The following is a 25,657-nucleotide window of genomic DNA, read 5'->3' as shown; positions in this document are numbered from 1 at the left end:
TGCGGCGTTCTCTAACTCTGTGTGAATTCCACGAGATTAATAACTAATTCCCAGATAAATGGCGTTCGATCGGTGTCGTCGTCTTTTTAGCTCTGACAGGTTTTTAATAACTAGAGTAACATTTAAAAGCAATACAATCAATAATACATACAGGCAGACACCTTTCATTTCAGATAAAGTTGCAAGACACAGTGTGGATATCTAGCGTTTGTGGCTAATGTTTTCACGTGAACTGACGAGGAGAAAATGCAAACTTTGAAACATAAGGAACAGTGTGGTTCTAAAAATGTTTTACACTTAATTAAACTTACGCTTATACCTGTTGTTATTGTCTACCTGTTTCTTCAAATGATAATCACTACGCAAACAGCTGGTATGTATCATTTTCATTTTAATATAGTTAAATGTTGTTGTTGGATTTTAGAGTACATCGACCTAAGTTTAGTTTTATTAGGCGGCTTTACTGGTTTTTATTCCGGATGAAGACACGTTGTGCCCGAATGTGTTATTACAGGCACCTGTGGGCACGTGCATAGAACCATCGACCTTCCGTACGCCAGTTGGATATCTGGAACAAATGAAAGAATTCTACATTCTAAGCGGGATTCCGAGCCCACTTCGGTGAAGGACCAATAATTGCAGTGCGAAAATATTTTCACGCAGATATGGATGTTTTAAGCTATTCAATATTCTAATCAGTCGTGAGAGAAATTATGAATATAATATACAGAAAATAATGGATATTGGGCGTCTGTGTACCTTTCCAAAAGTAAGAGAAAAAGAAACAGATGGCTAAAAAATCCAGATATAATTTCATTTTTAACAACACCTGGTAGTTGTTCAATTTTTATAAAATGATGGCTAGGTATCCATGTACACCTTCGCGAGAGGTAGTTTAACTGAACACATATTTTATTGGGGACGTTACGCTCATTGTTGGCGTACATTTGCGTAACTAACGTTATCGTCGTTTTTAACCGCTTTGACGTTACAGGGATTACTTGGGGTGTTTGGGCTACAGTTTTCATAAATCATATCGTTCCGATATTTAAAAGAAATATTTGATATAGATGTCGAATGATGCTTATTCAATCAAATTATTTATCAGACAGTGAATTATATTGCAATGTTCGGATACAATTTTAATGCGTATACGTTATTTAGTTTTCAAACATAACGTCGACGTTACATTAATTTCACGGTTGTGACATTTCGGCTAGATTTTGCAATTTTCATGTGATAAATTTAATTTATATTCAACGTTAGACTTATGCATATCAATTTGCAGGCAATTGTATGTACTTTCAAACTGTAGTGGCAGATTTGTAAGCAAATACATATTTCTGTACATATTTCGGCACGTAACAACTTCGTAATTTTATTTTTTGCATTTTTTGACACGTGTGACATCGCGGCTAGATTAAAGTATACATATATTAAAAGCCATTATCCAAGTTAAAACAGGACAACAACTTACTAATTCAAAAGTAGAATTTATGTACTTTTTGTCAAAATAAATATTATAGAAAGCATACGATAGTTAAAGAAACTACAGAAGTTTTAATAAATCCGGTCGAGGAAAGACATAAAATCTTACGTTTTCAGTTGGAACTGTCTATCGCTTCCGATTTGTTACAGAAAGTATTGAAAAGCAAATAATTGAAATGACGTCAAATATAGTTGACGTCACGTCATCGAGTCTTCTTATTTGACGGAAAAAAATAATTTTATGAATTAACTAAGCCGTTAAATAATGCGCATTGGTAAATTTTGTTACATCTTACATGACGTTTTTGTGTTCTTTTCTATTATACTATGTCGAATTAAATTTTTACTAATTATTTAACGCAGATGCGATCACATTTACTAACAGGGCGATTGTTTTGCCTTTCTTGTGATATAAGCATATAAACAATCGTATTTCTAAAACGAATTTCACGAAACATTGAAGTGTAAGAAACTTACAAATTCCCGATGTTCGCCAACAACGTACGCAACGTCTGGGGTTTTACCATTAATCTAAAATATATAGAGGACATATGTTTGTTTCAGTGTAAGAATGAAATATCTTTCACAAGTGAACACCAGATATAGTGGTTTCACGGGTGGCGTATCTGCGAGTGAAAGTGTAAGATATGGTGTTGATGAGTGTAAGATATTTTGATCTGAAATGTAAAATAAACAAATTTTCTTTTTATTTTATGCTTTAACTAAGTTTACTCAGTTTATAGCCTATTACCAGAAAAGATATTGGATATTATTAACTGTGAAATTAACAGATATGTTTCACTCTTATATTTCGATAATTCACTGAAACCCATGTCATAAAACATGGTTTTTTTTTTTTGTTATTTTTTGTTTTTGCTTTGCATTTATTTACTCTAAAAGCAGTCATGTGAAATTCTAATTTGTATTTTCGCTTTCAAGCGGTGCAGAATAAAGAAATATTTGAGATTAGCATTATTGGTATAAATTATACAGAATAAAACATTAAAAGCAATACAGATAAAACATGTTGCATGTTAACATATGTTCGTTGATATTATCTTGGTATCATGGAGAAGAAATATATATATTAAACACCGTGTAAATTAAGTATTCAAGCGAATTAAAATAGTTTTCCGATTTGTGAGCACAAACTAGATTTTCAAGGAACCAGATTTCAAATTATGGATTAATACACCTTTTTGAAAATTTTCTGTTATATATCTGCGGACAGCTATTTCTAAGAAAGCTTCAAGCCAGTCTAACTTTCTCTAATGGTAATTTGATTGAAAGGACACAGACTGAAGTTCGAAATATCTTGTTCGAAGGTTAAAACTTATATTACAACCGTAAAATCACGGTGCCTATCCATATCGGCGGACTCTTAGCGAAATCTGCTATATCGGCGGTTTCTTCGCGTCGGTACCGGCTTTTCTTTGCTATAAACAATGTCCAGATCGGATTAGGAGGCGAATAATCGAGCTGTCATCAATGATAATATGTATGCTGCTCAAAAATAAGTAGAGCACGGAACATTAGAGTGTCTTTACTATGTATTGTAGCGTTTCCTTTTTAATTATCAGCCATTTTGCTCGCATACTCGATGAAATTAATTGATGGTGTACTGACATGGAACACTAACCCGACCTTTTCCACAGTCTTAACGAGTTTTTGCTTTGATATCATACGTATCAAGCGCACTACTTGTATTCATTTTTCAATATTCTTCCAAAAAATACTGACAAATAGGCCGAAAGGTAAATAGAATTCTTCAAAACCCCTTACTTTCGGTTTTGTCGGGGCACCGGCAGTCTTTCTGCACACCAGTTTTTGATGCACAGGAAGGCTCTCTGCATTACGCACAGACAGGCTCTATGCTAATGTCTATTTGGACACGTTAGCTTAATTCATTTGGTGTGTAGATCTGACATTTTATATCTGTCAACCATCACACCTTTTTTCAAAACGTCAAAAACCAAGCTGACAGGGCAGATTAAAATTTCGGATGTTCAAACCCTTACACGCATGCGTCGTTTCACAAAATATACTAAATATCTGTTTGTGTATTGCTACGAATAGCCGATCTACACCAAGAAAAACTACTTTGTAAAGTTGTTTCTCAATTTAAATTACTTTTACCAGTGTCCATGTTGTCGGTTTCCATTGTTCTACGAGTGTAAAATTAAAGCTGCTTTTTTGTTTAATTATTTTTTATCTTTATTGTGTGTTTATCTTTTTCAGATATCACAGACTGCAGATATTTAGATATGGTAAGTTGTTTTTATTGTTAATAGGGTCGATATCAATATTTTCTTACTTGTACGAACTTCACAAATTTATACTGATAGTCTAAACGGTTCACCATATCTATATTTCTTTCAATAAAACAGGCTGTTGTGTGTAATAAAAATAGCAAATGTAAATATAAAAACATATTTTGTATGGCAGACCCAGGATTCGAACTCTTTCCGTACGGCAACGTCGCATGGGAATGTCAAAAAGCAAATTCATACTATACCTTATATTGTTTAAAAGCAAGGGAATGATTCAAATAAAGGATTCAGAACACAAGTAAGATGATATGCAGTTCAAAGATGTAAATGCTTAAACGGGTCTGTCGGACCCCGCGCGGCATATGAGGTCGGGCGAGCACCAGTCTTTTCAGTCATGATAAAAACTGCCCATTTATTGTGCCAAGGTGGGTACCGACGGGGTTCAGGTGGCTTGATTTTAAAATAAACGAGAGTTCTCCTCGTGTATTTCGTACAAGTAAGAAAATATTGATATCGACCCTACTAACAGTAAAACAACTTACCATTTTTAAAATCCTGCACAATCTGTGTTATCTGAAAAAAAAAACACAGGAAAGATAAAAAAGCAGCTTTAATTTTACACCCGTAGAACATTTTAAACCGACACTGGTGAAAGAAATTTTAGAGGAAATCAACTCAGTAGCTTTTTTGGTCGATAGTAAACTCATTTTCAGCTTGGTTTTTGACGTTTTGAAATAAAGCGTAATGTTGACAGTTATAAAAAGTCAGATCTACACACAAAATGTATTAAGCTATAACGCGTCCAAAAAGACATTAGCATAGAGCCTGCCTGTGCGTAATGCAGAGAGCCTCCTGTGCTTCAAAAACTGGTGTGCAGAGAGACCGCCGGTGCCACGACAAAATCGAAAGTAAGGGGTTTTGAAGAATTCTGTTTACATTTCGGCCTAATTGTCAGTATTTTTAGGAAGATTATTTAAAAATGAGTACAATGATGCTCTTGATACGTATGATATCAAAGCAAAAACTCGTTAAAGACTGTGGAAAAGGTCGGGTTAGTGTTCTATGTCAGTACACCACCAACTAATTTCATTGAGTTTGCGAGATTTTTGAGCGGCATACCTATTATCATTGATGACAGCTCGATTTTTCGACTCATTTATTGACCTGGACATTGTTTATAGCAAAGGAAAGCCGATACCGTCGCAAAGAAACCGCCGATATAGCAGATTTCGCTAAGAGTCCGCCGATATGGATAGGCACCGTGAAAATGTGAATTGTATTTTGACGTCTCCCAGACAACTTTTTCCGGCAGTTGATATTATAAATTGCCTTTAATAGGCATTTAAATTAAGGCCAGCTGTAATTAGATGCATCTCAATTATACAGCTAAACAAGTATAGTTATCGGGCTCCATATTTTTGTTCAGTTTCAAGCATATTTAGGATCTGGAAGTTCTCAAAAGTCACTCTGAAATTCATGAAATGTATAACCAATGTAAATTATTCAACAGCTAGATTTTAACTTGTCACATTTTCAGATTTTACAGGGATTCTGTCATACATATGATACTAGTTACATACTAAACTAAAAGTGTTTTAGATTTTTTTATATATATAGTGGTATTGAATGTTATAATAACATTTCAAAACAATATTTATAGAGAAAAAGTGATAGAATTGATTGACAGGGAGTTCTGATTAAATGAAATTGAAATTCTCCTTGGCTCTGGAACACATTTTAGAAAAGCCTTAAGGTATTAGACCCCTTAAAGTTGTGTTTAAAAAATGGCATTCGCTTGGTATATTCTTGAACAAGGGACAGGACGTGAAGTGGTTGCATACTTTCTTCAAGCGAGAAAACTTACAAAATAGCGGATATTTGCTAAAATTATAGCATGTTCGTTTATTTTTCATCAAGTCAGTGGGTTTCTATGGTATTTTGAACTCTACGGATATGTGCATGCATCAGTTCTATGTCTACGTCACACTCGGTTTTGCGTTTCATCGTCGTAGATTTCGGATGGTGGAAGTTATTGAAGGTATAAAATGGTCATGTGCATGTTTTGATATTTGAACGGGCTCGTGTCTTGTCGATTTTTTAATTATTATGATCAAACTAACCTGTTCTCGGCAAAACGACTAATTGTGCAGATTTTCATAAGAGTTTGGTTCTGCATGTTTCATAGATGATTCTATACCCAAATAAATTTGTTCAAGCGCTTTTATATTGCAAACTTATACTTCAAGCAATTTCGGACGCAAACTTTTACTTGCAAAATACTGTCCAACTCTCGGAACATTTCGATTGTGCTACATGTATAAAATTTGTCTTGATTGGGGTTGTACAGTTTGTGCAGCATCACGCGGTCCTTTGATATTCTGGAATTAAAATTTGTTTTGATAAAAACCTTGTCACATTGTCATGAACATTGATAGAGTGTAATGTGCGACTAACAATTGAATGCACTGACTTTATTACTTTATTTGTTTTTACTGACGGAATAGGAAGACTGGTGTCAGATAACGATAAACTGTAGTAAACCAACTATCGCTTTTCCTACTTGAACAAGCCCCATAATCTCTGGCCTGTCCAAAAGAACTCTTTAGTTCCTTCGGAATACCTCACTTCAGAAATCGTTTTGCAATCGTACAATTGTAAGGCATCTTTGAACAACTTCCACAAAATATTTAATGTAGAATATTTCCAATCCCATCTTTTAGTTTCAACTGTTTCCTCTTTATAAACACCACTTAATGTTTTGACAGTTAATTGTACATAATTTGTAAAAAAAATTGTTTAGCAGTTTTTAATAGCGAAAAAGTCATGTGCCTCTTACACGAAAATATGTACCTCTTCACGCGCCGTTTATTGCACTTTCTTGCATTTCGTTTGCTAAATTCAAGGACCTTTTTACAGCTAGGCATGATAGAAACGCATCTTCAACCTAAAATATGGAAATACATTAAAATTGTTTTCAAAAGATTATTTAACGAGATATCTTACAGTTTAATAAAGGCAGTGCATTCAATTGTAAGTCGCGCAATACTCCCTACCAGGTTTCATGAAAATATGACATGGTTTTATCAAACACATTGTTATTTTAAAACACCAAAGGGCCGCGTGATGCTGCACAGAATGTACAGCACTGATCAGGCCATATTTTGTACAAGTAACACAAACAACATGTTATGAGAGTTGGACATTATTTTGCATGTAAATGTTTGCGTCCGAAATTGCAAGTCTGCAACAAAAAAGAGCTTGAACAAGATACAGTTGAGTATAAAATCATTTATGAAACATGCAGAACCAAACTTTTAACTTGGAACTTTGAAATTTTTCTCAATCAGTTGTTTTGTCACGTTTAAGGGCCCCAGAACAGGCTAGTTTGATCATAATAATTAAATATAATCGGCAAGACACGAGCCCGTTCAAATATCAAAACATGCACATGACCATTTTATACCTTCAATAACTTCGACAATTTGAAATCTTCGACACTGAAACGTAAAACGAGTGTGAAGTGCATGCACATATCCGTAAATTTCTAAATACCATAGAAACCCACTTACCTGATGAAAACGCAAGCAAACGTGCGATAATTTTAGCAACTATCCGCCATTTTGTAAGTTTTCAACCATTTCGCCCGCTTGAAGTTAGTGTGCAACCCCTTCTCATCCTGTCCCTAGTTGAAGTTCACCTTCTTTCGCACTGTTTTGCAAGTTTTAAACAACTTTTACCGTGCCGTTTTTTATAAAGCGCTTGGTACGGTTTACATTAAAAAAAATGGCCTTTTATACAAATTGCTAAAAAAGTAATCACTAACACTATCAATCTTATAAAACTTAAAAAATTGCTATGAAATCATGAAAGTTATCCCTTCTACAGATCGATTTTTAACCTGACTATCTGTACAAAAAAGATCCACTTACGTGCTAATTTAATGTTACGTCAAACGTTATTTAACAAATAATCAAGGCCTTCGAGTTGTTTATCGTCTGATTTACCACGGTTCAGAGTTCAGATGCGTAGGAATTGAACCACGAGGGCGTTAGCCCGAGTGGTTAAATACTGAAGCATCTGAACGATGAACCGTGGTAAATTAGACGATAAATAACAAGAAGGCCTTGATTGTTTTCATTCTGACATGCTCATTGATATATTTTAATAAATATTATACTGGACTTCATTTACGCGAGGAGTAATGTACCGGACGTCATGCGGCAATATGACGTCATAATTGACGTCATAATGCTCTCTTACCGGTCCGCGCGTCAACCGTTGTTTATCGCAGAATATACGGGAGCTTTATTTTCTTCTTTGTTTAACTGGAAATCAAATCGAGCCATGTTAGAATGTAAGATATATACGATTATCTCGCCTCCTACAAGTTTCTTGCATTTCTGAAATGTAGAGCTCCGTTTAAGCCGCTGCTTTTCGAAAGGATGGAACTGAAAGAGTTTTTTTGTATTTCTGATCTGAACCAGTTAATAACCTGTATAAATGAGCTTTGTGTTTTGTGATTCAGTCAAAATACAGGCCATTGTGCATTTTATGGCTGGTGTTAATCAACTATAAACAAAACATGATGACCAAACAAATGATTGCAGGATTCCATTGTGCTCTGTAAGTAGAGTTTATTAATTTACAGAATGTTTCGATTGTAGCATGGAAGTAAAGGGTAGTCGGCAAGATAAAATCGTTACACTGCTTGTCTCGAAAATCCATCGTCACTCTGAGTAGATAGTCATCCCCAGCTTTTGTTATATTTGACTGGCATATCCTAGTAGGTTGTCCCCCTTGAAAATTATCCGATTAATCAATATTGGTTAACTGGTGATGTCACTTTAAGCAATAGATTATATAGGAAATTTAATTAATTTCAAATATAAATTTAAGTTTGTGAATATTTTAACACATATGACAGTATACATCAATTTCTCCTCTCCAATTTTATGTGGAAATATTTATTCTAACTGAACATCTTCATCTTCCAATTTTGTTTTAAAAGTATCACCATCGCTTATATTAAACATATAGTGAAAATCACTAAACTTTTCAATTTCTTTTACTTTAGAGGCAAATAATCTTTATTTTCCAAAACATGACAACTTATTAATACATATGTAGATGTTCATGACTTTATAAACAATACAATGGTATATTTATAATTGTAACAGGGTAAAAGCTTCTTGCTTCCATTTAACGTCAAAATGTCTCAAGAAATTAAAAACTGTTGGATTTTTTAAGTTCTGATGTTACTTAACGGTGATAATTTCGGTGATAATTTACGGAAGTCATATACCAGCAAATGACCTACGATTCAATATAGATTTTGGAAATAATAACGTTCATATTTGTCTCATTAGACAAAAATAGAAAAAAATGAACAGAACAGAACAGAACAGAGTTTTGATTTTGCACCCAACTGTTATGGATTTGATTAAAATAGTATTTATATCAAAAATTGGCAACATAACTTGGGTTATGACTGACACGACTTCAGCTAATGTAAGGGAGACAATCCAAGTTGAAGGGAATTGCTTTAAGGTTTAGGAGTATATCACCAAAACACAGAATTTTTGATAAACGAACAACATCGTTACCAATATTTTACCTGACCATTACATATTCTGCCGTACTGTCCCGTACTTAAAATATTCTGAAAAAGTTGTCCCCCTTCGAAAATGAATGTCGTTTGTAAAGAAATAAAAATAAACAATTGCTGAAAACTGTGTTCCACCTAGTTATGGGAAATTTCAACACTCGCACGCTATTGCAAATGCATCAAAACGAACATGTGTAACAGTTCTTCGAAAATGGTGAGTTTTTAAAGGCGTTTGACTGTCCGGAAGTGGGGCCCCTTTAGGCAGTCCTTTTCCGGAATTCAATGTTTATATCAGTATACTGACACTTGTTTTGTAGTTTTTGTAATGATAGCGTGTATATTACTCTAAATATCACTGTACAGTAACTACAACGGGAGCCGTGTGTTTGGATCTTTCCAATATGGCCTACCCCCAGCAAAAAAAAGACAAAAAAAAACATCGCGTTAAGTATTGCTGATTTCTAAAATTTTACATAACATTTTTACATAAATATTTAACCCGTTTTAACGCATCATTCTGAGCTCCAAATTGTGGGTTATAAAATGACCAAAGCATTCAATCGAAATCAAGCGTACAGAATATAGCAATCAACAGTGATCAATGAGCGAAAATGAAACTTTTAAATGATGTTATAAAAGTTCTTGAAATTGTATCATCAGTAAAAAATGTTAAATAGAAAGAAGAAGCAACTTTGCATATGTAGACATTGGTTTCTCAACTGAAAATCTAGTATTTTGCAACAAAATACAACCTGAAGCCAATCACATATATTAAATATGTAACGGTTTGGATTCAAGTAATTGAAAAACAGAAAACGGTTTGAATTTGGTTTATGTAACGGTTTGGATAGCGATCGGTATCAAGGTTGATATAACCTGATGCAACTACAGTTATCTCCTTTACTAATTTCTAGGATATCAAAGTTGCCTTGTATATGGATCGCATAAAATCTAGTGAGTTGAATTTTACGGCGAATCGACACAAAAAGGTCATATATCATCATGAATAACCTATAGGGAATGAAGCAAACTACAGGTCATGACTAAATTTCTATGCTAAAAGGAAAAACTGTGTATAAACGATTCAAGAATTAACATTGTAACAAAGTATTTTTGTAACTGATGCGTGAGAATGTGTTACGTAAAATAAAGGATTTATTTCCAGGAATATTTATCAAATGAAGCATTATATATATGGAAAGATAGATTAAAATGACTTTTAAACCATGCCTAACTGGTTTAGATTATCCAAGTCATTCGTTTTCGAAACCATGGGTTCGATCACAAGCCAGCCTTACGTCTCTAGGATGATCTAGGATGATCTGAACTAAAACAAAATCATTGAAAGTTCATTTGTCTACCTCGTTTGTCAGTTGTGTTTAGATACAACGATCAGTAAATAGAAACTAGGCCCCTCAAAAGCAAACGCCCTGTACAAATTAGTTTCCGCAATTCCAATAGTTTGAAGAACACACAGGTCGGCATCATTTCGTCGGCTTAAGGATCCCGATTTGATATATTTTATATTGAAACGGAACACACTTGATCACTATAATGATCTGGCACGTAACACACATGTTCCATAACTCTAGTAGGCTTTTGTATGTACATAGGTATCTCAGTAACTACTAGTTGGATTGGATAAAAAAAACTCCACACATCTGTTTATTGTGATGATCTAGCTTCATTGTAAGTTCATCAGAATCTTGTTTTCTCACAAGGTTATGCTACCTCTTCAACTCAACAATTTTCTTCTTTTTTTTTTCATGCATGTATGTATGTTTGTTTCACTGACCACTTTTAAGAACGAAATGAAACTTCACAAATCCACACACTTGTTCACTGTGATGGTCCGACATGCTGTGCATAGGTTCCATGATTCTGTATGCTTGTTTTTTGTTGTTGCTGTTTTTTTCCAAAATAAAAGTATGCCCATATTTTGACTTAGCAGTTCTTGGTTACGTTTTTGTTTGTTAGCAGGTATCTCATTTAGCATCAAAGAGGGAAACATTTGATTTTAAGCAAAATTGTTTATGTCAGTGATTAATTCATTTAGCTTTCTTTAGTGGCAGGACACTTCACCTAATCCTCCTTTAATTAAATTGTTGCCCCTTTTAAACGAGTCAGCTGTAAACAGTCGTGAAATGATTGCATTCCATCATACAGTAAAGTACTAGGCTCGGGCGTTTGAATTTTTATTTCTATGATGAATGGTGCTTGTGTTTAGTAATAGAAAGAGCATTGAAACTCGAGGGTAAACGATTTGTACGAAGGGGCGTAGCCCCCGAGTATAAACCGTTTACCCGAGAGTTTTAATGTTCTTTCTGTTTTGTATCATAGCCATCCATATATGGTAATTGTAGGCGTTCCACATTGCCATATACAGCATTCAGTGAGTACTTAAAATCCTTGCTTTACAAATGTGTAAAGCCCAGGTAAAAAAAAAACAATGCTAGAGGAGAAAATCAATAAAATACACTTCGCTGTCTACTGTTTCAGACACGCTGGCATACTTTCCTATCCAACAGTGCGGTAACTAGCATGACGGTATTAAATACCTGCACACTTTTAGTTACCGCACCCTGTACTCAGTGTATACGAATTACCTGCACCAAATTTGTTAAGAAAAAACACCGAGCTATGATACAAGATGGGAAAATGTCACTGCTACGGTTGAGAAATGAAAATCATAAAATGGTAAAATATCCAGTAGAAAAACGACGTTCTAAGAACACAGTCCCTTCAAACCGAAAACCTTACAACAGTGTATGCATAGATGTGTTCACACAAAAATGTATAGATAAACCTTAACGTATAGATAAAGTAAAAGAAACAAATAAGCAGTTGAGCATCGCCTTGGAATTGTCATTAGGAGAGTAAGACTTGTAGTACATATGGAAAGGTGATAGTCTGTTAACCCTGTATAGCAACCACTGAATATTTAACCTATCGCTTAACGTATTTTTGGCAGATCTAAAGATATTCCCTTTAAAGATATCTACCGTTGTAGTAAACATACAATGAATATTGTCATAGAGTTTTTGATTGTTTCTCTGTCAAATAATTTTCTTCATAAATTTATTTTCATAAAATGACTACAATAAATATATAGAGTTAATTATGTGTGTTCGATATATAGATGAAATAATTTCTTGAAAACTTAACAATAAGCTGATTTATACTTTGTTATATGTACTGCATAATATGACAGAAAGGTAAAACTACGGCTGATTTCTTTTGAAATGTTTGTCTGTTTAATAGGAATATAATGTTTTAATTTCGGTTGAGGAAAGAGCGCTTTTAGCAAAGTAATAGTAAAAATGCTGTTTTAAAAATGTATGAGCTTGCTGTCCTTCCCTTCCTTTCATCCTTTTATCGAAAGTCATTATCTACTTAGGTATCAGAATTTTACACATATTATTTTTTTCCATTTTTGTCCTTTCTGCCTGTGACAGATATACCTCTTTGTAATCTGTGAGTGAAGGAGTTGAAACCTGTATAAATTAGAAACTGAGGTGGATTTTTGTCCTTTGTTCTTTTGTCAGGGTGATTATAATTTACGGCACAACTTATTTTGTCCGTGTATATTCATATTGAAAACATTTTCTAATAAGTTGGTATCAAAGGTATCTATATCATTTCATCTTTTTCCACTATATTAATATTTAATGAAATTCTCATCTACTATAGAAAAATATCACATTTTTAGCAATTTGTGGAGCCGTGTTTTAGAAACTGTTATCATATATATTTAGCGTTGGAAATATTTTCCTCATCGTTATGGGTGTGGCAACGTTAAATGTCGCAACGCCGCTAAATGTCGCAACCTCCGTTAAATGTCGCAAGGTTGACGTTAAATGTCGCAACCACCGCTAAATGTCGCAAAATCGTCTGCCGCTAAATGTCGCACCTTTAACGTTAAATGTCGCAAAAATTTGCCAACCGTTATATGTCGCAACACCAACGGTAAATGTCGCACAGTAAAATAAGGTAAGTTAAACAGTCTTTACAACTTAAAGATAAGACTGGGTAATGCATGCTTGATTTGGGAAGGGCTGAATTGACTTTTCACTCTAATCTGCACGTTTGCTTTTCAGTGGTTCCGTACCATACATACGTTATATATTTCACATCTAAAGATTTCAGCACTAACGTGGTACTCGCCACAGTACTAGATTTATTTCAGGTCTGAACTATGTAATTCTATTGAGTCCTGTCTAGCTGATGAGACATTAAGCTCGCGCTCCGTATTGTCGCGCGTTGTATCGCATGTCTTTAGTCGACCTGAATTTCGTTACACAACAGGCCGGGGGCCAGAAATTGTTGATAGAGGATGGGGAGGTGGGGGGGGGGGGGCGGTGGGCGCCAGTTTATAAAACAAAAGCGTCAGCGGCAACGTGCGGTAGGTACGGGATTCCTCTGTCCGTATTTATGGGAAAGTTTTTTATATACAGGTATGAAATGTTGACCTGTGGTGCATTTTTGTCTATTTTTTAGGCACGCACTACAGGGGCACTCCCCTTATTTTAAGTGGTTAGGGTCTTTTCCCATTGACAATTTTGAAATACTAGTATGGAATGCTTTACTTTTATTGCATTTTTATTCAAAATTTCGGTGTATGGGAGGGGCTATCCCTGTCATTTTCGAGGGCTCAGGGTCTCTCCCCGGGAAAGTTTGAAAAACAGGTATAAAATGGTTACCTCTGGTGCATTTTATTTCTTAATTTTAAGGTACTGGAGGGGTACTCCCCCGCCCCCCCCCCCCCCTTTTAAGGGGTCAAGAGTTCTTCCCCCTGGGGAATTTTGAAATATAAGTATAAAATGTCCGCCTCTTGGGCGTTTTTGGGTCTACATTTTGAGAAAATATTATTTCCAAAATAGTTGGGTGCAACTTTGACGAGTATAAGTCACTAGAAAGCCAACAAGGCTGGGTTTGGGGTGTGGGGATCGGCTCGGGCAACAATCCAGGCCTGTTACACAACAGGACGTTCAACTACGCGAGGTTTACATTTAAAGTCATAAGGCAACTATCAAGCTTCAGTGGCGGCGACAGATCCTATGTGGCCCTCTGTACATTCTTTCAGGTAAAGCGGGAATTTTGATATCATTGTACTTTTAGTCTCTTAAAATTGTTTGGTTTAGTCCCATTCCCCTCATTATCCTACTTTTCCGCCTACCCACACATACCTCCCACTACCCCCCCCCCCAACCCCCCTTCAAAAATTTCTGTGTCGTTATTCACCCCGTTCCCCACCCATACCCAACCCCCACAAACATACAACACTATTACCAAATCGTATTTAGTTAGAAGTAACCTCAGAATATTTCTGTCCTAAAACATTGGCCCTATTACAAAATAATTCACAAATATTTTTCTTGCGTGACTGTTCAAGCAAAGAGTAGAACTCAGGTGAGCGATCTAACGCCAAGGCCCTTTTGTTGCTATACGTAACAGCACTTATCATTAAGATAATTATTTGTATTAAATAAACCTGAATTTTTTCTTCCCTCAAGAAAGTAAATATATACAAGGAACTGATAGTCATAGTGTCAAATAGGAAGTGCGACATTTAGCGTTGCTGTTGCGACATATAACGGTGGGCAAATTTTTGCGACATTTAACGCTAAAGGTGCGACATTTAGCGGTGGTTGCGACATTTAACGTCAACCTTGTGACATTTAACGGTGGTTGCGACATTTAGCGGCGTTGCGACATTTAACGTTGCCACATGTGGGTTCGATCCTCACTCGGGGCGTTGAATTCTTCATGTAAGGAAGCCATCCAGCTGGCTTACGGAAGGTCCGTGGTTCTACCCAGGTGCCCGCTCGTGATGAAATAATGCACGGAGGAGCAACTGGGGTCTTCCTCCACCATAAAAGCTGGAAAGTCGCTATATGACCTATAATGCTGTCGGTGCGACGTTAAATCCAACAAAAAAATAAAACAAATGGAAATATTTTCTGCATATGGTAGAGCATTTGTGCCAGGTGCGTATTATTACTTATGAACATATTCACTTGTAGTGTAGTTTCGATGCGTAACTTGAAATCTCGATTTAGTTTCTCGAAATATCGATTTATTATCTCGAAATTGCGAGTTACTAACTGGAAATTTGGGGTTGCGTTAGTCAAAATTTTAGCTTACCATTTATAGGCGTACAATGAGTAGCCCTAGACGGACATAAAAGATGGCAAGATAGTGTTTGCGTTTAAAAAAAAAAACATAAAAAAGAATAACTGTGTTTAAGTTTTGGGAAGTTTTTCGACCCAGTTCGAGATCTACATGCGTACAGGCACGTGTAGTTAGTTATATGTTCTTGTAGATCATACATGTATGTATGTATGTTATGTTTTGACCCTTGTTCAAATACCTACTTCCTAGGTACCAAATATGGATGTGTAGGTAGATGTATCCACTTTATATTTCTACAATAATCAATAAAATGACTTCCAGGCTATGGTGTTCAGGTGAAATAGCCAGGGCAAATGTTTTCATTAACACGATGACTTTTGACCTGAATGTAAACGATACCCGAACAAGGCTGAACACGAGATAAGAACTATCAATTATTTAACGCTTTCGGCAGTGCCAAAACGTCCCACCATAATGCTTCTCGCCATAAATCGCATTAAAACGAGCCACTTAAGTTTTAAGGAGAATACCATTTTTACCAAACATAACCAAGCAAATTGCTTCAACCTAAAGTACAATATAATATAGTAAGTTACTTCCTTCAATCTGAACTTGTGTTTCAGTATTTAAGGTGTTCTGCAATGCAGCTGCATATTTTAACTCACCTGAAACAATGTAACAAGTTTATTAACAATAGAAAAGCATCAATATCATCTAGAAGATTGTCTTTTAGGAAACATTACTTATCTATATAGAAGTTATTGCAAGTATGTATTAGTACATACTCAAAATTTTTAGACTTTATTTAGTGTCTCTATAGCTTTAAAAAATTTAGGTTCTATCTCTACAAGTTCAAGCACTTCGCCATGTTGTGAATTTCTGTTTTGAGATAAAGAAGAAAAAGTATAATATGAACAAAACTCTTAGACCCTACTTTCATTTAAGAAGAACTTCCTTTATTTTTCTGCCACCTAACTAGACTACTCCAGGCTACAATTCCATATATTAAATGTTAGACAGTTCATACATTATTCACACTTTTTCATAAAATAATTAGGTGTCTCAACCAATGTAGGTATTTCAACAATAACATGTATATAAGTTTTGTTAATAGTATTTTGTCACATCAACATTTCGACTAATACCTTCATGGGGATAATTCATATCACATGCAAATATGAACAACGGACGTGACGTTTACCTGGCAACTTCAAATGACCGGAAACGCTAATCACAATATCAAAATGCATATACGTATATATTTATTAGGTACTATCCCGGAAATTTTCTATAGTAGAATAATACAAAAAGCGGAGAGAGGGAAAAAAAATACATTATCATTGCGGAGCTGATGGTCGGAGAAAGTAAAGTAGCTAAATTTATAAAACTTATATTATGATAAACGCAAGTAAAATGTTTACTGTTTTTCTTGAAAATTCATTAGATAAAGCTTTTAAGTTTACGTTTTGGAACCTTATACAGGACGGTTCGAAGAATTTTTCTTGCATATCGGAGAAGGATTTCCGGTTCTTTCACTGGTGCTGGAAAATTTCATCTTACATCCCGGGGTTTAAGATGACTCTCGTGCAGCAAGTGACGTGTAGTAATTATTATTTTTTACGTAAAACTGGATAAAAATCAAATACATTGCCCCTCTTTGTTCCTTATATTTCTTGATTCGAAAGACGTGATTTAAAGAAAAATACATTCATTGTAGATTGTAAAACAAAACTGGAACTATTGCATTGTTTTTGTCTTTTAAGGCACACTTTCTGTTTAAGGACGTTAAGTTCCCGCTCTTTTAATAATATACTAATGTAAGAAAAAAAAGTGTTGTAAGAAAGACATTTGTTTGATTTAGATTTTACTATCATTTGCTGAGTATGGCATGCAAGAAAAAGATTCGCTTACTTGTTGTAACTGGAAATGGGAATATCCGCCGCGACTCTTGGTTAACTGTATACACGGTAACTCGGCAGACTAACCATACAATCAAAGTGTATTATGTCTTATAAAATATAATCATTTTATTCATTCACATTATACGTCAGCATCCTTCCCTGTGGCATTTTCTTACGAAAAGTGGGAAAATTATAAATATTATTCCATTAGTTCCTCCGACACAAAACATCAAATGTAATTATAAATTGTCATTTTTTACTGGAGATGGTTTTTAAAATGTAAATTTTTAACAGTAGCAAGTCTTTGTAGATAATAGTTACTACCTTTTATCTTTTTATAATGGAAATTTTAAATTTCCTTAGTGAGTTAAACACTTTATAGAATGAAGATTGGCTCAATGTTGCTTTTTGAAAAATCTGAATTTTATTATTAAATTATATTAGAGGAAATAATTCACTCTTTGTTGTTGCTGTCTTAGGTCTAGGTCATTGTAGTTAAAAGACTACTATCTGAAGAAGCTTTCGTGTGTACGGGCCCTCCGTAAGGATTTTAATTTACCCAACATACAAAACTTTTTCACCTATATAAGAAAACAGTTCGGCAACAAATGGAGGTTTTAAGATCGGTCGTAGAAATCTAGCGGTGTGCTGTAACCATGGAAACGGCTACAGAAGCTGATAATCGCGGAAACTAAAAAACTTTCTTTTCTTATATTTCAAAAAGCAATGGTATTAGAAACTTGATTTTTTCATATTTTTATTCAGTTATGAATACCTATTGTTTGCTTGATTATATTCTAAATATCTAATTAAGTTTCTTAATTGTCGCCAGCACGTGCAATTTTAGTTATTGGCACGTGCATTCAGTTGTGAACCAACTGGGTACCTTTTTTAATCAGAAAATGTTTTCTGGACTTAATTACAACTATGGCTGATTTTTGGCTTAAAAATATTGTACAATATGCATGCAATTAAAATTCTAAAAATTTTGATACGTCAGTTTAACACCATTTCATATATCAATGCAGCGGATTGCAATTGCATACCATATACGTTATTCTAACATGGCTCGAATTGATTTCCAGTTAAACAAAGAAGAAAATCAAACGCAATATATCCTGCGATAAACAACGGTTGACGCGCACCAGTAAGAGTGCATTATGACGTTAATTTTGACGTCATGTAGCCGCCTGACGTCCGATACATTACTCCTCGCGTAAATGAATTCCAGCATAATATTTATTGAAATATATCAACGTCCATGTCAGAATGAAAACAATCAAGGCCTTCTTGTGATTTATCGTCTAATTTACCACGGTTCATCGTTTAGATGCTTCAGTATTTAACCACTCGGGCTAACGCCCTCGTGGTTCAATTCCTACGCATCTGAACTCTGAACCGTGGTAAATTAGACGATAAACAACGCGAAGGCCTTGATTATTTGTTAATTCATTCGCTTCCTTTTTCAATACACATAGACAATGAAGTTAGGGAAAAACTCGTTGAATCTCGGCTTGGAATATTTAAAATATATAATATGAAAAAAAATGATTATCAAATTAATTGTTGGAAAACATGTGAATAAATTATGTTGTTTTTTGTGACATTGTTACCTGTCAGTATTGTAACAGATACGCTTAACATATAATGCATGCATAAAATTGTTCTTATTTTTGTTGATATTTTTATTATTACTGTTACGAATTCAAGTATTTTAGATTTCATACTTCTATCACTTTAATAATTAATCATATAACCGGACTTCTCTCCATAATTTAGTACAATAATGGGAGTTAACTGGGCCAAGACAATGAAGAGTAAAGACTTCCAGTGTGTGTAAAATGGGTTTACCAATGTGATGCTAACGTACATGCTTATATGTAAACCTGGTGCGCCATGTTATTTGTCAGTTCTAAATATCAGATAACAATGCTAAATGCCAAACACCTTATGCAAAATGATTTGAAAACGAAATGACATTTATTAAGTACTATGGAAGGCTATGGAAAGCCGGTGTGCCATGTTAATTGCCAAATGCTAAATGACAAACAGTTATTGCAAAATGCTATTTGCTATATGCCTAATGTCAAATATTGCCTATGAAATGGTACATTTGTAATTGTCAAACAATAAATGATAATTGTTAATTGCAAATACGAAACAGTAAATGCCAAATGCGTATTGCTAGGTACTTATTCAGATAATAAGCTGAATATATCAGTGTATAAATGCATCCTGTAAATAGTCATTGGCCTTTGTAACATAACTTTGTCTCTATTAAAATATTTCTTAATATTTTAGAGTGAAAAGTGTCGATCATGTCATCTCATAACACTAAGAACATGTTATTGCTTCAAATCAGGCTGATAGAACATATCTTTTTCACGTGATTAAAAGTAACATTCATTAGTGTAAGGGGTACAGATTATTAACTCACAAAGTTAAAGCATTTGACGAGTAGTATTTGTCATTTGGCAATAATTATAGGCACTTAGCACAAAGGATATGGCATATGGCATTTGATATGTATTGAAGGCCAGTGCGCCATGAATATAGCCAAATGTTAAATGACAATTATTTAATTCAAAATGCCAATAACTTTATGCTAAACCCAAATTACTTAATGCTAAATGCCAATCACTTAATGGAAAATGCCAAATACTTTATATAAAATGCAACATACCAAATGCGATATGCCTATGGAAGGTCAATGCGCAATGGTAACAGCAAAAATGTTAATGCAAAATGAAAAATGCTATTTACGAACTGCTTAACATCAAATATTGGCTTTCGAACGGTAATTGTCAATGATAAATGCTATTTTGATAAAACAACAAATTTCAAAATGCTCACTGCTAAGTTTCCATTAAAATAAAGTGCTGAATATATCAGTTATATAATCATTGCCCTTCGTTACATAACTTTTTTCTCTGTTACATATCTTAGTCTATTATATGATAAACATTTTACAGCAAAATGTTTCGATTCCATGTCTCTGTAACATCTACAACGTTATTGCTTTAAATTAGACAGGCAGCACATTTTTTTCCAAATGAGTAAAAGTTACATTCATTAGTTGAAGAGATAAAGATCAAGAAGATTGATAATTTGAGAATAACCATTTATCATTTGACAAAAAGAATTTGTTTTTATCTTCTTTTTCTCGTTCGCAACTACATTGTCAGACCAGTAGCCTTGACGAAACTTCTGGTTTGCCGCAGATCCTCAATGCCCCCATACAGTTTCTGGTACATTGAGGTATCTATCGGCCAAGTCGCAGCTCGCTCATAGTCATGCCTTTTTACATCTCCGAAGTATATGCTCCGCAGTCTGATCTTCCTCACCACATGAACAAGTTGGTGATGGTGCCAGTCTGTATTTCTTGTACATGTGAGCACTGAGCTTGATGTGCCCCGAGCGAAGCCTGACCAACATCACTTGTTCAAGGAGATGAAAAGCATCTTTTTCTATCCTTGGTCTCGTTAGTGTCTTGATGATGGTGACTTTCTTCTTGTAACTCACAGGTTTTGTTGGTTGTTCTGACTGAGCTTCTAGCTTAGCCAGTTGGTCTGCCCCTTCATTGCCTGCAAGTCCACAATGGATGTAATCCACTGAAGTGCTACTTTGCAGGTTATACTCAGGCTCTGCATTCTCCTGGCTAGTGCGGAGCTTTATTGTTGATCAGAATTTCCATAACAGACAGTGAATATGTGAGAAAGACGACTGAGGAGCTTGGTTCTGCCGAGTCTTCAACCATTGCCTTGTAATTGCTGCACTGTTTACCTGTGACTGCATGTAGAGTTTTTATGACATTCAGCGTTTTGTATACGGCATTTAGTATTTTGTATGTAACATTTAGCATTAAGTATGTGACATTAACATTAAGCTATTGACATTTAGCATTAACAACTTCTTATTTAGCATTTGGCAGGGACAATGAACCCAAGTGTTACGAAAAGAGAAGTTCGCCAAGCATGTAAGATGATGTTAGATGATCTGTTTTTGCAATTCAAAATGTAGTTCCATGTTGTTGATGAGATCTTGTATACGAGTCAGATAAGGATGTGACAGTTATAGCTTTGGCTTAGCTGTATTGCTTATTGTATTGAGAAAAGATCTAGATCACTTTCACTGTGAATTTCCATGTCTACGGGTTATCGCTAAATGACAAATTTCATGGGAGTATTTTCAGATGGTGATGTTTTTCAGACAGATAATGTTTCTTTAATATATGTAACCTAACATCTCAATATATATTTTTTCATTTTTGGTGAGAAGACATGTCATATTTAATGGCTATATATGTGTTTTTTATATCATTGAAACGCTGTAAAGCACTGAAAATGAGGTCTCAAGATTTAATTGTTTATATGAAACAAATGAAGAATGTAACCTTGTACCATTTCGGTATTTTCCCTATAAGCAAATTGATTCTAATATAGTGTGCATATTGATAAGTACCGGAACAGTCGTACAAAATTGCAATAAAGAATAAATCCTAGCACAGAGACGTCTAGGATTTATTCAAGTTGCTCAATTTGAGTAAGTGGTAGTGCGTGGGGGTGGGGGGATCAGGGGTTTGGCCATCCGCATTATTCATAAACATTTGAAATTCGTCCTTAAACATAGTCCTATACTTACGTTCTGTTTGCTTTTTAAAACGAGATTATGGTATGTGTATGTTTTTCAATGTTTAGAATGTAAGTCATCATAGTAAAACGATCATTTGGATTTCATTTTGTTTCTCAATTTGTCAATGAACTGTAAAGTGTTTTGTATATAAAATAACTAGAAATATGACTAATTGAAGCAACGGAGCCGGAATGAAAATGTATAAAGATAACATTGCAAACTGTCACTTTAACATATGTAATTTTTCTTTGTAACCGCATGCAGAGGATGTATATTGGTACTACAAATATGCATGAAAGAAATACAGACACTCTTTCAAAAACATCGTACTTTCCTTATATTTTTCCATCCGGTCTATATATAAAATATATAGTACTTGATAACATATCGATGGTGTTGAAATCTCAGATTTCAACAGAGTAACAATAACTGCCCCACCCCGAAAATAAGAAATACGCAAAACATTATTATTTTTCGCAAATTTCATCGTACATTCTTTCTATATGTACATTAGCATCACTTTGGTAGAACCGCTCTACACACACTGGAAGCCTTTACTCTAGGCCTAGTTTACTCCCATAATGGTTCCGCTGAATTATGGAGAAAAGTCCAGTAATATTATTAGTTATTAAAGAAATAGAAGTATCAAATCTGAAATACTTGATTTCGTAACAGTTATAGTAAAAATATCAACGAAAAGGGGAACAATTTTATGCTTGCGTTATAATATGTTAAGCGTATCTATACATACTGACAGCTAACAAAAGGCAATGTCACAAAAACAATTTATCCACATGTTTTCCAACAATTAATTAAATAAACTTTGTTGTTTTTCATATAATATCTATTAAATATTCCAAGCCGATACTTAACGCATTATTAATTAACTTCCTTGCCCATATTTATTGAAAAAGGAAGCGAATTAATAGCCTATATGGAATGCAATCCGCTGCATTATTATACAAAATGCTGTTAAACTGACGTATCAAATGTTTTAGAATTTTAATTGCATGCGTATTATACAACATTTTCAAGCCAAAAATCAGCAATAGTTGTAATTAAGTCCAGAAAACATTTTCTGATTAAAAAAGACACATTGTTAGTTTACAATTGAATGCACGTGCTTATTACTAAAACTGCACGTGCTGACGACAATTAAGAAATTAAATAAGATATTTAGAATATAATCACTGCAAACAATAGGTATTCATAACTTAATGAAAATATGGAAAAAATCAAGTTTCTAATACAACTATCTTTTGAAATATGACAAAAGAAAGTTTTCTGAGTTTCCGCGATTACCAGCTTCTGTAGCCGTTTCCATGGATACGGCACACCGCTAGATTTCTACGACCGATCTTAAAAGTCAGTTCTTACTTTACTTAATTGTTTTATCATAGTAAAAAAGTTTTGTATGATGGGTAAATTAAGTATGGCATATATTTTGAAAGATTCCTCGTATATACTGTTTATACATGTATTGGTTTTTCATTTACATTCTGCTGGGTTTAGGGCAAAGCGACCTTATTTAGCTATAAATTAGGAAGCATGCATAATTACTGTATAGATAGAACAAATTTGGTGTACTATACAAGGGTTAACTGGCTATTTATCAAATAAATTTTGGTCATGTTAAGGTTTGATAGGTGTTGCAAGTAGAGTAGAAAGTATTCAGATACTGATAGTTGATTATTTTTTTGTGTAGGTCATATAAAACCATTTAAGCATTTTATATGATATGGTCATCAATCAGGTTCTAGGAAAGTATAACCTTGAATACTAATCTTACAGAACTATGTAATACATAAATATTTTATGTTTTAATTTTTATCCATGTATGTTTTAAAATAAATAGTCTCTCATATTTCTTTTAGAAATGGTTTTCATGAATATTTTATGACAATGGATGTATATGTAATGTCATTAAAAGTGAGACTTAAATAAAATATTGTATTGTATTGTCATTGTCACTTCTATAATTATCCACAATATTAAAACGTATTTTCCAAAATGCACACCTGGTTAATGGATTACTTAACCGCTCCAATCACACAAAACCTGTGTCGTTAAATGAGATTAATTTAAATTATCATTAAAAATTAAAGATAATTTACATACTCTGACTTCTTTTCTAATGTGTAAAACAAACAGTACATTTTTTAATTCAATTTCTTCTTTCTTTCTTTCTTTCTTTCTTTATATTGCATCACTAATATTCTGTGGTAACAAACAGCTCTTTCTGTGTCACCGGCACCTTACCTTCGGTAGAGTTCGTATGTTTCCGCGCGCGTTAGGAAATACCACGAACATGAGCAGATGAAGAATTTTTACAAAAATCATCAACTTTTAAACGTCCAGGGAAGCCAGAAGACATTAAAATAATTTCAAAACAAAAAGATATATGAAAAATTTATCGTCTGTAAAATACTTCAATAGGATAATAAATATTCTCAAAAGATGAATAAAGTGACTACAGAGGAAAGAATAAGATATGTATCACAGGTTTTTACTTATTTTATTCAGTAACTGTATGCCGTAAAAGGAGACTGATAGTGGTGTTTTTTAATCGCCAATGGAAGCATTAATTTTTCATTTTAGATAAATATTTTTTATATCTTTGTAAAGAGAAAAGAATGACGAACACTTCTATAGGATAATAGATATTGTGCGTTCATTGTAATGAAATCAAAACTTTTTTCCTTCTTCGTTTCTATTGGAAAATTTCAACCAGATAAAAAATCGATATTGCCCAGTCAGGCGTTTTCAACGACAAGACGGCGAACTTAACCTAATTGTTGATCATGGCTCTTGCTTAACTGTTTACACGGTAACTCGGCAGACTTACCATACAATCATAAGAATGAACTTTATAGAGAAATCTCTCTAAATAAGAGGTGTGTATGTAATATGTACATTACATGTATAAACTAAATTTCTCTGACATGCTAAATTGACGGACGTAAATTAATTTAAATCCTAACCAATTTTAATAACATAATACAGTTAAAGAGCTAAATTAATGTTCAAACGAAATTATCAGACATATTATGCATACCAAAATACTTACACTTATATAAAATTATTATGTTTATCAGTGTTTTCTTATGTGTCATAATTATCAAAATAGAGATGAACTGTCTAAATCCATGTTACATAATTTGTTTTAGCTTTTTTCGTTTTCGGTCAAGAAGTGGCAGTGTGTAGATACAATTGATTTGTATCTTTTTTTCCATAGACTGAATTTTGTATTTTTATGCCCCCGAAGGGAGGCATATAGTTTTTGAACCGTCTGTCAGTCTGTCCGCAATTTTCGTGTCCGGTCCATATCTTTGTCATCGATGGATGGATTTTCAAATAACTTGGCATGAATGTGTACCACAGTAAGACGACGTGTCATGCGCAAGACCCAGGTCCGTAGCTCAAAGGTCAAGGTCACACTTAGACGTTAAAGGATAGTGCATTGATGGGCGTGTCCGGTCCATATCTTTGTCATCGATGGATGGATTTTCAAATAACTTGGCGTGAATGTGTACCACAGTAAGACGACGTGTCGCGTGCAAGACCCAGGTCCATAGCTCAAAGGTCAAGGTCACACTTAGATGTTAAAGGATAGTGCATTGATGGGCAAG

The 25,657-nt window shown here is 34.3% G+C and overlaps 1 protein-coding gene across 1 annotated transcript in view; it reads left to right on the top strand.

Moving 5' to 3' along the window:
* Nucleotides 1-217: 217 nt before the first annotated feature.
* LOC123537118 (alpha-1,6-mannosyl-glycoprotein 4-beta-N-acetylglucosaminyltransferase-like) overlaps nt 218-25,657 on the top strand; it is a 33,759-nt gene continuing 8,319 nt past the window's right edge. The window contains exon 1 of the mRNA XM_053528448.1: nt 218-373. Within this exon, the coding sequence (XP_053384423.1) occupies nt 247-373 (127 nt within the window). The 5' untranslated portion in view covers nt 218-246. The remainder of the gene's footprint in view (nt 374-25,657) is intronic.

Source organism: Mercenaria mercenaria, chromosome 17 (genome assembly GCF_021730395.1).
Source record: "Mercenaria mercenaria strain notata chromosome 17, MADL_Memer_1, whole genome shotgun sequence".
NCBI lineage: Eukaryota > Metazoa > Mollusca > Bivalvia > Venerida > Veneridae > Mercenaria > Mercenaria mercenaria.
Note: the sequence above shows the minus strand (reverse complement) of the source record. Positions and strands in the feature narration are given on the sequence as shown.